At 34.0% G+C, this 13435-nt stretch overlaps 1 protein-coding gene across 4 annotated transcripts in view; it reads left to right on the forward strand.

Moving 5' to 3' along the window:
* The window catches only part of LOC139487419 (serine/threonine-protein kinase SMG1-like), a 156601-nt gene that overhangs the window by 28180 nt on the left and 114986 nt on the right, over positions 1 to 13435 (forward strand). For all 4 annotated transcript variants that reach the window (XM_071272179.1, XM_071272177.1, XM_071272180.1 and 1 more), the window contains 6 exons: positions 20 to 205; positions 2015 to 2114; positions 3174 to 3372; positions 4546 to 4658; positions 8633 to 8797; positions 11103 to 11257. In XM_071272179.1, the coding sequence (XP_071128280.1) occupies positions 20 to 205; positions 2015 to 2114; positions 3174 to 3372; positions 4546 to 4658; positions 8633 to 8797; positions 11103 to 11257 (918 nt within the window). The remainder of the gene's footprint in view (positions 1 to 19; positions 206 to 2014; positions 2115 to 3173; positions 3373 to 4545; positions 4659 to 8632; positions 8798 to 11102; positions 11258 to 13435) is intronic.

Raw genomic sequence — 13435 nt, forward strand, 5'->3', positions numbered from 1 at the left:
GAGTATTTTGATATTTCAGGTCCAACAATTTGTTACATTTATGTGATGACAACAACCAGTCAATCAGTATCCAGGAAGGAGCTGAAGGAGTGACCGCCGCATGGCTGGCCAAACGAAATGTCATCAACAAGATCCCTACCATGTCATTCCATTCTCACAGCTTCAAGCAGGTCATGGCATATCTCCTACAGAAGTCACCTCCTAAGTAAGTTTTAAGAGGTCTTATACAAAAATTAATAAGAATGATGGATTTTAAGGGGTAATGATTCATTAAAACTATATAAAATTGAGATAGGAAATGGGGAATGTGTCAAAGCGACATCAACCCACCATAGAGCATACACCAATGGGTCTTCAATGTAGTGAGAAACTCCCGCACCCGGAGGCGTCCTTCAGCTGTCCCCTTAAAAAAAAATATATACTAGTTCAGTGATCATGGACATCATACTAAACTCCAAAATATACACAAGAAGCTAAAATTAAAAATCATACATGACTCACAAAGGCCAGAGGCTCCTGACTTGGGACAGGCGCAAAATTGCGGCCGGGTTAAACATGTTTATGAGATCTCAACCCTCCCCCTATACCTCTAGCCAATGTAGTAAAGTAAACGCATAACAATACGCACATTAAAATTCAGTTCAAGTGAAATCTGAGTCCGATGTCAGAAGATGTTACAAAAGAAAATAAACAAAATGACAATAATACATAAATAACAACAGACTACTAGCAGTTAACTGACATGCCAGCTCCTGACCTCAATTAAACTGATTGAAAGAGTATGTCTTCATCATATGAAAATCAGGCACAATCCCTCCCGTTAGGGGTTTAGTATCATACTATCATAAAATATATGAGAAGAACATAACCCTTGTCATGCCAACAACTGTTTTTTTTTTAAATAAATGTGTTTAGTTCCGATGCAAAGACCCTATAAGTGAATCAGTATTAAAGCCAAAATGTGCAATCTTTAATGACCTGACAACAGTATCGTAACTATATCCCTTCTTAATAAGTCTGTTCAAAGGTTTTGTAAGCTTTTGAGGTGAATACTGACATTTTGGTGCTTTGTAAAGAATATTACCTTAAATAATGGATGTGAAATACCTGAACGTATAAGATGTCTGCATGTTGAGATATATTTACGAATTATTTCCTTATACCTATGATAAAATTTAGTAAATGTTTTAACTAGTTTGTGATATCGAAAAACCCTGGTGTAATAATTTTTCAGTAATACATAAATTTCTCTTGCTAAAATCTAATACGTTGTTACATGCACGAGCGAATCGTACAAGTTAAGGTACATAAACACCATAATTAGATGGTGACAAGGGAACGTCACCATCTAAAAATGGATAATTAACAATAGGAAATGAAAAATCATCTCTTTTATCATACTTTTTTGTATTAAGCTTCCCGTTAATGATATAGATATCAAGATCGAGGAAAGGGCAGTGGTCATTATTAGTAAAGTAAGTTCAACAGGATAAATTTCTTTAGTATACATACTGAAGTCGTCATTATTGAGAGCCAATATATCATCCAAATATCTAAAAGTATTGTTAAATTTTTGTATCAAATGTTGTTTCGATTGGTCTTTGTCTTTATTTTAGTCATAAATTGTAACTCATAACAATACAAAAACAGGTCCACAATAAGTGGTGCACAGTTAGTCCCCATTGGAATTCCAATAACTTGACGATATACGGAATCTCTAAAGCGAACAAAAATGTTATCAAGTAAAAATTCAAGCGCAGATATAGTATCAAAGCATGTCCAAATGACATAGTTCTTCTGTTATGTTTATATATATGTTTATCTGGTTTATAAGGCAATTACAAAAAACAGAATATGATAAAAAAAATAACAAGGTAATGTTTTCCACAATATTTGAATGTATTTTTCGAGTCATTCAGAGTATTCTTTCCTGTGTTCATTAATATACCAGAGGAGTATATTGATGAACACTATAAAACCATTATAATACATAATATAAACATTCTTTTTGTAGCCAAACAGGAAAATGGAGTTGGTTGGAAGCCATGTTTTATTCCTGTCAACATGAGAATAAAGACATTAAGTCAGATGATCCTTTCAAGATTTCAGACTATGTAAGTATTCTATTTAGGTCAAAGACAAGATTTCAGACTATGTAAGTATTCTATTTAGGTCAAAGAACTGTGAAGGGGGTTTGTCACAAGATTTCAGACTATGTAAGTATTCTATTTAGGTCAAAAACAAGATTTCAGACTATGTAAGTATTCTATTTAGGTCAAAGACAAGATTTCAGACTATGTAAGTATTCTATTTGGGTCAAAGACAAGATTTCAGACTATGTAAGTATTCTATTTAGGTCAAAGAACTGTAAAGGGGGTTTGTCACAAGATTTCAGACTATGTAAGTATTCTATTTAGATCAAAGACAAGAATTCAGACTATGTAAGTAATCTATTTAGGTCAAAGACAAGATTTCAGACTATGGAAGTATTTTATATAGAACTGTAAATGGCTATATCACAGGTTCTATCAAATTTGTATATCCCACTTGGGCACATTGGAGTCTGATTAAAGAAAATGTTTTCATTGTTGTACTTGCTTGAATGATATTGAAATAAAATGCTTAAAATAGTTCAAGATTTGTTAACAGAATTATCTCCTACATTACACCTTTTCAATATCTATTTAATAATAATTTTATTTTGAATGCAACACGTCTTCTGATTGGCTGACGTCGTTTTGTTTATCATACACAGGTTATTCAGTGTGCACCACATTTTTTATGTTATTTCTTCATAGACAGAAAAAATATTACAGTCATTCCTTCAATGTTTTTCGCTAAGATGGATTTCTGTTTTAATTAAGTGAAGTAAATTCCAATAATCCAGTGACAGGATCCAGTTTACTGAAGGTTTCTAAAAGACTTTTTGTGTTTTGTGAAGAACCTTCCCTGTGCTGTACTACAGATTTATACATCTCTTTATACTTCCTCTTACATGTCTGTCTGATACCACTAAATGTGGGCATTTTTACTCATATAAATAGAATTTAAGGATAATAATTGAAATATTTTTTTTACATTTGAAATGGAGTATAGATTCTGCAATATTGTGAAGATTGTATTATTTATCAGTTTACCATTTTCAACAGTAAAGTAAGACTTTTTTCACTTAGGTGGACAGTAACGAGGCCATGCTGTGGTTCTGGGCCACATGGGAGACGGCCCAGTACTGTGTTCTGAACAGACTACGGACCCCATTAGGGAAGGCCCAGGATACGTTTACTTCTATAGAAACTGTTCTGAAGACTCTGGCTATACAATCACAGCGACAGGAAGATGATGACAAACGATCAAAAACTGAGGAAACTAAAGGTAAGAACAGACTACGGACCCCATTAGGGAAGGCACTGGATACGTTTACTTCTATAGAAACTGTTCTGAAGACTCTGGCTATAGAATTACAAAGTCAGGAAGACGATGACAAACGATCAAAAACTGAGGAAACTAAAGGTAAGAATAGACTACGGACCCCATTAGGGAAGGCACAGGATACGTTTACTTCTATAGAAACTGTTCGGAAGACTCTGGCTATAGAATTACAAAGTCAGGAAGACGATGACAAACGATCAAAAACTGAGAAAAATAAAGGTAAGAACAGACTACGGACCCCATTAGGGAAGGCACAGGATACGTTTACTTCTATAGAAACTGTTCGGAAGACTCTGGCTATAGAATTACAAAGTCAGGAAGACATTGACAAACGATCAAAAACTGAGGAAACTAAAGGTAAGAACAGACTACGGACCCCATTAGGGAAGGCATAGGACACGTTTACTTCTATAGAAACTGTTCGGAAGACTCTGGCTATAGAATTACAAAGTCAGGAAGACATTGACAAACGATCAAAAACTGAGGAAACTAAAGGTACACAACAACTGCTCTGTATTAAGCTCTTATTTGGCTAGTGTTGCTATTGTCGTCCTAAAAACTGTTTTATCAACTGAAATATAAGATGTAAATGGCTGTCTGGCAGGTATCATCTGACCCTGACCTTATTGTCATGGTTCATTGGTCAATGTTAAGTTTTATAAGTAACATGTCAACTATATTTAATTCATAGATTGTTTGTAAGGTGTACATAGATATAAGAAGATGTGGTATGAGTGCCAATGAAACAACTCTCCATCCAAATCACAATTTATAAAAGTAAACCATTTTCAACACAGAGCCTTGGCTCACACTGAACAGTAAGTTATAAAGGGCCCCAAAAATTACTAGTGTAAAACTATTCAAACAGGAAAACCAACAGTCTAATCTTTATGAAAAACGAGAAACACTAATGAACCACATCAACAAACGACAACTACTGAACATCAGATTCCTGTCTGTGTGATGAACTTTGAAAGGCACACAAATGTTTAATGAATTTTGAAAAGTTCAAAAATCTTTAACAAATGTAAGATATCAAAAAGAGGAATTCTGTTGAAATTATTTGAATCCAGAATTCATCTTGAATTTGATTAACACTGATTATCTTTGATTCAGGGAATGGTGAGCACTACAGAATTCAGCTTATTCTACAGTTTATGGAACAGTTAGAAAAGCTTCTATATAATGCATATGAAGGTTGTGCTGTGGCAATGCCTATGCCACCTAAGGTAACTGTTTTACATTTTGCCAATGCCACTTAGCTATTTTTATGCGCCCGCCGTAGTGGAGGGGGCATTAAGTTTTAACCTTCTCTGTATGTACATATGTCCTTCCGCCAGTAAATCTCATAATTGGTTTCAGTTCTCTAAATTTAGTTTGCCTCAACCAAATGTTATGAAACTTATGCAAATGCTTATTACCAAAGAAAAACACAGATCAAGTTTGAATTTGAGTAGCCTCACTTTTACCATACTAGAGTTATGCCCTTTTCAAATGGAAAAATTGCTGAATTTTCATTTCCATTTCCTTACTTTAGTTTTCCTCAACCAAATATTATGAAACTTAAATCCAATGCTGATTACCAGAAAACACAGATCAAGTTTGAATTTGGGTAGTATCACTTTTACCATTCTAGAGTTATGTCCCTTTACAAATGGAAAAATTGCTGAATTTTTCATTTCTGTTCTCTTACTTTAGTTTGCCTCAACCAAATGTTTTAAAACTTCTACACAAAGCTTATTACCTGAAAACACAGATCTAGTTTGAATTTTAGTAGCCTGACTTTATTTTATACTGTTCTATAATTATGCCCCTTTACAAATGGATAAATTGCCAATTATTTTGTTTATGTTCTCTAACTTTAGTTTGCCTCTAGGAGATGTTATGAAAATTATACACAATGCGTATTACCACTAAACACAAAAGGGCAGTGTCACTTTTACTGTTTGTGAGTTATGTCCCTTTATAATCTTATATGCATTAATGGCATCTTCTGTGTCCCATCGACACATTCCCCATTTATTTACATTTATGCTTTATATCTAGTATATGTTGGATGAAGAACATTAAAATGAGATGTGATATGAATTGACCATGAGACTACTATCCATAAAACCAGGAGTGTATACAAAAGAACTACAGTCGACTCGCGTTATCTCGAAGTCAGTCGGACCAGAAAAATATTTCGAGATACACATAGTTCGACTCAAACGAAAACCAGAAGTTTGACAAACCAAGGGACACAACTCTTGCTTAACATGGTTAAGCTAAAATAAATCCGTGTGAATTTAGAAAGGGGATCGATATTCTGGAATCAGATCGATGTATTTAAATGTCACGGTCTTTCATTATTATAATAAAATTATTTTTACTTATTCTATTGTTTCAGTTACAATTTTTTCCCATGGCATTTTTACGAGAGAGTAATTTCCAATCGTTAGTTTCGTTATTCAGGTCGGTTATAGTTGACAAAATTATTTATTCTCGGATACATGAGATTTTAGAAAATTTAGATTTCTCTTCATTTTGTTTAATCTCACTCTTTCTTTTCAAAAGAATATATAACAAGATTAAAGACGCCGCTTGAGTAGTTTTTGAGTGATTATTTACGGAAGTATACACACCCAAGCTCATTAGTATAAATCACAATTAATTGTTTTGTAAACATTGTAAATACTTTTTATACGACCGCAAATTTTGAAAAAATTTTCGTCGTATATTGCTATCACGTTGGCGTCGGCGTCGTCGTCGTCGTCGTCCGGCGTCCGAATACTTTTAGTTTTCGCACTCTAACTTTAGTAAAAGTGAATAGAAATCTATGAAATTTTAACACAAGGTTTATGACCATACAAGGAAGGTTGGTATTGATTTTGGGAGTTTTGGTCCCAACATTTAAGGAATAAGGGGCCAAAAAGGGCCCAAATAAGCATTTTCTTGGTTTTCGCACCATAACTTTAGTTTAAGTTAATAGAAATCTATGAAATTTTGACACAAGGTTTATGACCACAAAAGAAAGATTGGGATTGATTTTGGGAGTTTTGGTTTCAATAGTTTAGGAATAAGGGGCCAATAAAGGGCCCAAATAAGCATTTTTCTTGGTTTTTGCACAATAACCTTAGGTTAAGTAAATGGAAATCTATGAAATTTAAACACAATGTTTATGACCACAAAAGGAAGGTTGGTATTGATTTTGGGAGTTTAGGACCCAACAGATTAGGAATTAGGGGCCAAAAAGGGACCCAAATAAGCATTTTTCTTGGTTTTCGCACTATAATGTTAGTATAAGTAAATACAAATCTATGAAATTTAAACACAAGGCTTATGACCATAAAAGGAAGGTTGGTATTGATTTTGGGAGTTTTGGTCCCAACAGTTTAGGAAAAAGGGGCCCAAAGGGTCCAAAATTAAACTTTGTTTGATTTCATCAAAATTGAATAATTGGGGTTCTTTGATATGCCGAATCTAACTGTATATGTAGATTCTCAACTTTTGGTCCCGTTTTCAAATTGGTCTACATTAAGGTCCAAAGGGTCCAAAATTAAACTTAGTTTGATTTTGACAAAAAATGAATCGGTTGGGTTCTTTGATATGTTGAATCTAAAAATGTACTTAGATTCTTGATTATTGAAGTTTTTTTGGTCCAGTTTTCAAATTGGTCTACATTAAGGTCCAAAGGGTCCAAAATTAAACTTTGTTTGATTTCATCAAAAATTGAATCCTTGGGGTTCTTTGATATGCCAAATCTAACTGTGTATGTAGATTCTTCATTTTTGGTCCTGTTTTCAAATTTCAAATTCTACATTAAAGTCCAAAGGGTCCAAAATTAAACTAAGTTTGATTTTAACAAAAATTGAATTCTTGGGCCTCTTTGATATGCTGAATCTAAACATGTACTTAGATTTTTGATTATGGGCCCAGTTTTCAAGTTGGTCCAAATCAGGATCTAAAATTATTATATTAAGTATTGTGCAATAGCAAGTCTTTTCAATTGCACAGTATTGTGCAATGGCAAGAAATATCTAATTGCACAATATTGTGAAATAGCAAATTTTTTTTTAATTAGAGTTATCTTTCTTTGTCCAGAATAGTAAGCAAGAAATATCCTATTTGTGCAATAGCAAGAATTTTTTTTAATTGGAGTTATCTTTCTTTGTCCAGAATCAACTTAAATCTTTGTTATATACAATATACAATGTATATACACTTTTTACTACCAACTGATAAATTTAAATAATCTTTACCATTCAGTGATAACAAGCAGTTTTTTTACATCTTAATATTTTATGATGTATTTAAATGAGTAGTTATTGTTGCAAACTCCATTAGAAATTTGAATTGATATCAGTTTTGAAAAAGGGTAACGGGGATGTGAAAAAAAAGGGGGGGGGGGGGGGTTAAATTTTTCTCATTTCAGATTTCATAAATAAAAAGAAAATTTCTTCAAACATTTTTTTGAGAGGATTAATATTCAACAGCATAGTAATTTGCTCAAAGGCAAAAAAAACCTTTTAAGTTCATTAGACCACATTCATTCTGTGTCAGAAACCTATGCTGTGTCAACTATTTAATTTTAGATTTAAAAAGTTTGAAGAAGAAATCTTTAATTGATTTGTAAAATCTTGGCATTTGTTTTGTGTAAAAAAAAACCATGTAATGTCAAAAATTTGATCACAATCCAAATTCAGAGCTGTATCATGCTTGAATGTTTTGTCCATACTTGCCCCAACTGTTCAGGGTTCGACCTCTGCGGTCGTATAAAGCTGCGCCCTGCGGAGCACCTGGTTTATGAATAATAACAATGTATCACTAATTATTTATATAATTTCTCAGGTAAACACTCGTGGAAATAGCATGTCATAAATCAATACAGTGGTCATGGACCGGAAATTTAATTACACGTGTATTGTCAGATTAACTCTTTGATCCATTTAAATCCCGGAGGTCATGTTTTGGCATATGTGTATTAGTTCGAGATAGATAATGAATTTTGAAAGCTTTTGTTAACCTTGGGACCGTAAATTTAGTTCGACTCAACCGAAATTTCGACTCATCAGGAGTCGAATTACATACATTTATATGGAACAAAGTTCGGGACCACGTGAAAACTTCGACTCATCCGAAATTTCGAGTCAACCGAGTTCGAGACAACGAGAGTTAACTGTACTTCTATCTTATTGTTATTTTATCTTATTTTTTTCCTCAGGCTGTGAGGACGTTCTTTAGAATCAATAAAGGAACCTGCTTGGAATGGTTGTCCAGGATTCGTAGCCACATAATTAAGATAGCCTTACATACTGGCTTCACAGGTGTCGCTGTTAGACAGGCACATGAACTGCTGAGGGACATGAAGGAAAACGGCAATACACAGGTATGTTTAGGATTTGTAGTCACATTATTAAGATAGCCTTGCATACTGACTTCACAGGTGTCACTGTTAGACAGGCACATGAACTGCTGAGGGACATAAAGGAAAATGGCAATACACAGGTATGTCCAGGATTCCTCCCACATTATAAAGATAGCCTTACATACTGGCTGCACAGGTGTCACTATTAGACAGGCACATGAACTGCTGAGGGACATGAAAGAAAACGGCAATACACAGGTATGTTTAGGATTCATAGTCACATTATTAAGATAGCCTTGCATACTGACTTCACAGGTGTCGCTGTTAGACAGGCACATGAACTGCTGAGGAATATGAAGGAAAACTGCAATACACAGGTATGTTTAGGATTAGTCGTCCAATTAATAAGATAGCCTTGCATACTGACTTCACAGGTGTCACTGTTAGACAGGCACATGAACTGCTGAGGGACATGAAGGAAAACAGCAATACACAGGTATGTTTGGGATTCGTAGCCACATTATTAAGATAGCCTTACATACTGACTTCACAGGTGTCACTGTTAGACAGGCACATGAACTGCTGAGGGACATGAAGGAAAACGGCAATACACAGGTATGTTTAGGATTTGTAGTCACATTATTAAGATAGCCTCACTTACTGGCTTCACAAGTGTGGCTGTTAGACAGGCACATGAACTGCTGAGGGACATGAAGGTAAACGTCAATACACAGGTATGTTTAGGATTTGTAGCCACATTATACAGATAGCCTCAAATACTGGCTTCACAAGTGTCACTGTTAGACAGGCACATGAACTGCTGAGGGACATGAAGGTAAACGTCAATACACAGGTATGTTTAGGATTTGTAGTCACATTATTAAGATAGCCTTACATACTGACTTCACAGGTGTCACTGTTAGACAGGCACATGAACTGCTGAGGGATATGAAGGTAAACAACAATACACAGGTATGTTTAGGATTTGTAAGTCACATTATTAAGATAGCCTCACTTACTGACTTCACAGGTGTGGCTGTTCGACAGGCACATGAACTACTGAGGGACATGAAGGTAAACGACAATACACAGGTATGTTTAGGATTTGTAAGTCACATTATTAAGATAGCCTTCAATACTGACTTCACAGGTGTCACTGTTAGACAGGCACATGAACTGCTGAGGGACATGAAAGAAAACGACAATACACAGGTATGAACAGTCTATCAAATCAGTAAATCAATACACAAGTAAATTCAGTTGCTTAAATTAAAAATCCACACAGATATATCTGATCTCATTACCCAAGAGTCTGTCAATCTGTTTAATCGAAGTCTAACAAATATCAATGTCTGTGTAATATTATTCCAGTGTCATTTACCCCATATTTTTCTCCTTTAATTTGTCTTGAAGTGCCTATCATCTATTCAGGAGGGATATATCTGATGTAAAATTTCATTTATTCGAGAGGGAAATACTTGATGTAAAAACTCATCATAAGAGGGGGAACTACCTGATGCAAAAATTCATCGACAGTGGATTCATTATTATTTGTTAGTTACCAATTTCCATGGTTTTTTTGGTACATGTGAACCAAGAATTCAAATGTTCAACTAATTACAAATTTTCTATAGGCTTTGTATGCAGATATTGTCTCTATAGGCTTTGTATGCAGATGTCAAAACCACAATCTAATTAAAAACCGATCTCTCATCGCTCCTGTTTCTGATATGTCGCGTGGGAGATCTAACGAAACCGGCTTTGAGGTCACATGTGAGTGAACTTAAAGTTATGAATTTATAAAGATATTCAAATGAGTTGACGACCTTTTAATAAGCCAATCAAAAAAGTTTATGAATTATTTTGACTGACGATTTCGTCTTAAATAAAATGAGTTACATCCCTTTGCCTTACGTTAAACTTCCAAGATCGTGGAAGACTCAATTTCATTGGTCGAAAAAGACACACCTATGAGGTCACTCACATGTGACCTCAAAGCGGGTTTCGTTAGATCTCCCTCGCGACATATCAGAAACAGTAGCGATGAGAGATCGGTTTTTAATTAGATTGTCAAAACCACTAACTCAAATATCCTCAAAAATTGATATCCACGAAAATAAATAAATCCACAGTACTTATTCTGTGTTTATAAATAAATCCACAATACTTATTCTGTGTTTATAAAAAAAATCCACAATACTTATTCTGTGTTTATAAATAAATCCACAGTACTTATTCTGTGTTTATAAATAAATCCACAATACTTTTTTCTGTGTTTATAAATAAATCCACAGTACTTATTCTGTGTTTAATATTTTCGTTATAGAGTACAGAGTTTGAACAGACCGTGTTATATCTTGTGAGAGGTTTACTGGACCTAAAGCAGCCTGATGCTCTAATGGGAGTCTACAGTTGGTGTAGGGACGTCATGGGGAAAAAACTTCTTTGGATCAAAGCTTTAGTGGAGAAAGCTGCTGGCAGGTAATATGTCTTCTCTAAATAATCTTTTTTATGACTTCTACTACAATTATACATTCTGATTTATCTAAAGTAAGGATGCTTCAAAAGTAATTGTTGCATGGGAATGGAAGGTCAGTGTTCTCCCCAGGCCGTTTTAGCGTCGCGGTACCGCGACGCTATATTTTTTCACCGTGATGCTATAATTATTCCCGCGACGCTATAATTATTTTGAAGATGCTATTTTACTTGTCCTCAATTTTGAACTTTCATCTATTATCGATTATGATCAAAAAAGTTATATCACCTTTAATTGTAATCCCTTTAAGTCGGACACTAAAGGTAATTAAGAGATTAAATAGCTAGGTGTTAATTGCCCTCAGGGTGATAACTGTAAAAGTGTTTGGATGCGAATATCCCAAGCTGACACTTGTGACATGACTAATACCACGTGTCTGCAATCACCAATATCGACATGGAAAAATGCAATCACAAAACAATTCGAAATCAACGTTTTGTATTACGAAATTTCAGAGATTGAAACGATTTTTTTTTTTAAAGGTCGTTTATTTGTGCAACTCTCCAAAAATTACTTTCTTTCTCTTCCGGTAATACGAGAGCGAGAATTTTGGTTTAAAGCTAAAATAAGTTTAATACTTCTTTAAAAAGTTATAATAATTGGCTTAAGTTTATGTTTAATCCATTAAATGCATTAAAAGCGTCTTATTCATTCACAATCTCTTGTCAAACAATGTTTATTCTCGGACTCATTTTCGAGAATTTTACTACGGCCGCCATTGCAAATTTTTGTGTTAACTACGGATCGGAACCGGACCAGATATGACAAAAATCCGCATTTTCACGATAATGACAACAGATGGACAGTAGACAGAAAAATTAAACCAAGAGAGAAAACTACGCATTAACAGACTATTTGTTAGATAACTTTGTTAAAAATACATATGATTTTGATGTAAAGATAAGAAACAACTGGGACTAATTCATTGAGTGGCATGAAACAATGAATTTCATAAACATGATAAGAAAAAGTTTTTAAATTGATTTTTTTTTTGCTTCTTTTGCTACTTTATCTTTACTTGATATAATATAAAAAGTAGTTAATTTTGTGTACTAGATAATTTAGTTTTGTATAAATACAGGTTGCACTGTAATGAACCATTCATTCATTTGACTTATTGTTGGGTAACTGAAACCACATTTTTATTTTTATTTGGCACAAGAGGAAAAAAATAATTCTGTAACTATAAATGAATAAAGAAGACATAAACTGAAACAACTGTTTTTGTGGTTATAGTTTAATTGTATTCTCAGTTATGAATTGAACAATATAAACTAAAACATATAAAGGAAATAGAGCATCAACGCGACGCAAAAAACGACATTAAAAAAAATAGCTATTTTTTTTTACGCAAAATGTGATGCTATCCAAAATTTCTGGGGAGAACACTGAAGGTACATAGATTGGATTATTGTAGGTGATTACAATTGTTGCATGGGAATGGAAGGTACATAGATTGGATTATTGTAGGTGATTACAATTGTTGCATGGGAACGGAAGGTACATAGATTGTATTATTGTAGGTGATTACATTTTTAGCTCACCTGGCCCACATGGCCAAGTGAGCTTTTCCCATATCTTGGTTTCCGTCATCATTTACCTTTACAAAAAACTTGGCCACAATCATCATAAGAATATCTTGTTTAAAAAATTGGTCAGATGGCAGACAGGGCTTAAAATAGAACAAATGGGTAAAAAGCAGTCTTTTATCTCTGAAACTAAAGCATTTGGCCTCAATCATTATAAGGGTATCTCAAACTATATATTATGATTTTTACCTTATTAAAAATGATTTCTCAAACCTCAGTAGATACAGGTGAGCGACACAGGCTCTTGAGAGCTTCTAGTTAATGGAATGAAATTAAAGTCTTATATTATGGGTGGTTCAGATCCGTGAAATATGCCTGCCATGTCATTATACAATTCTGGTACAACCCTCCATTCAAAACATCAAAAGTGGGTTTATTTACATTTAAATTGCACGCATGAAATCATTAAAGTTTATCAATCAAGCTATCAAGACTGTTGAGTGGAAATGTTAATTTTGTATAAAAAAAAAACAACCCTGGATTATTCGACTAAAAAATAAGTTTAAATAATTTTGTTTTGAGGATAAACCTTCA

Source organism: Mytilus edulis, chromosome 9 (assembly GCF_963676685.1).
Source record: "Mytilus edulis chromosome 9, xbMytEdul2.2, whole genome shotgun sequence".
In the NCBI taxonomy this organism is placed as follows: Eukaryota; Metazoa; Mollusca; class Bivalvia; order Mytilida; family Mytilidae; genus Mytilus; species Mytilus edulis.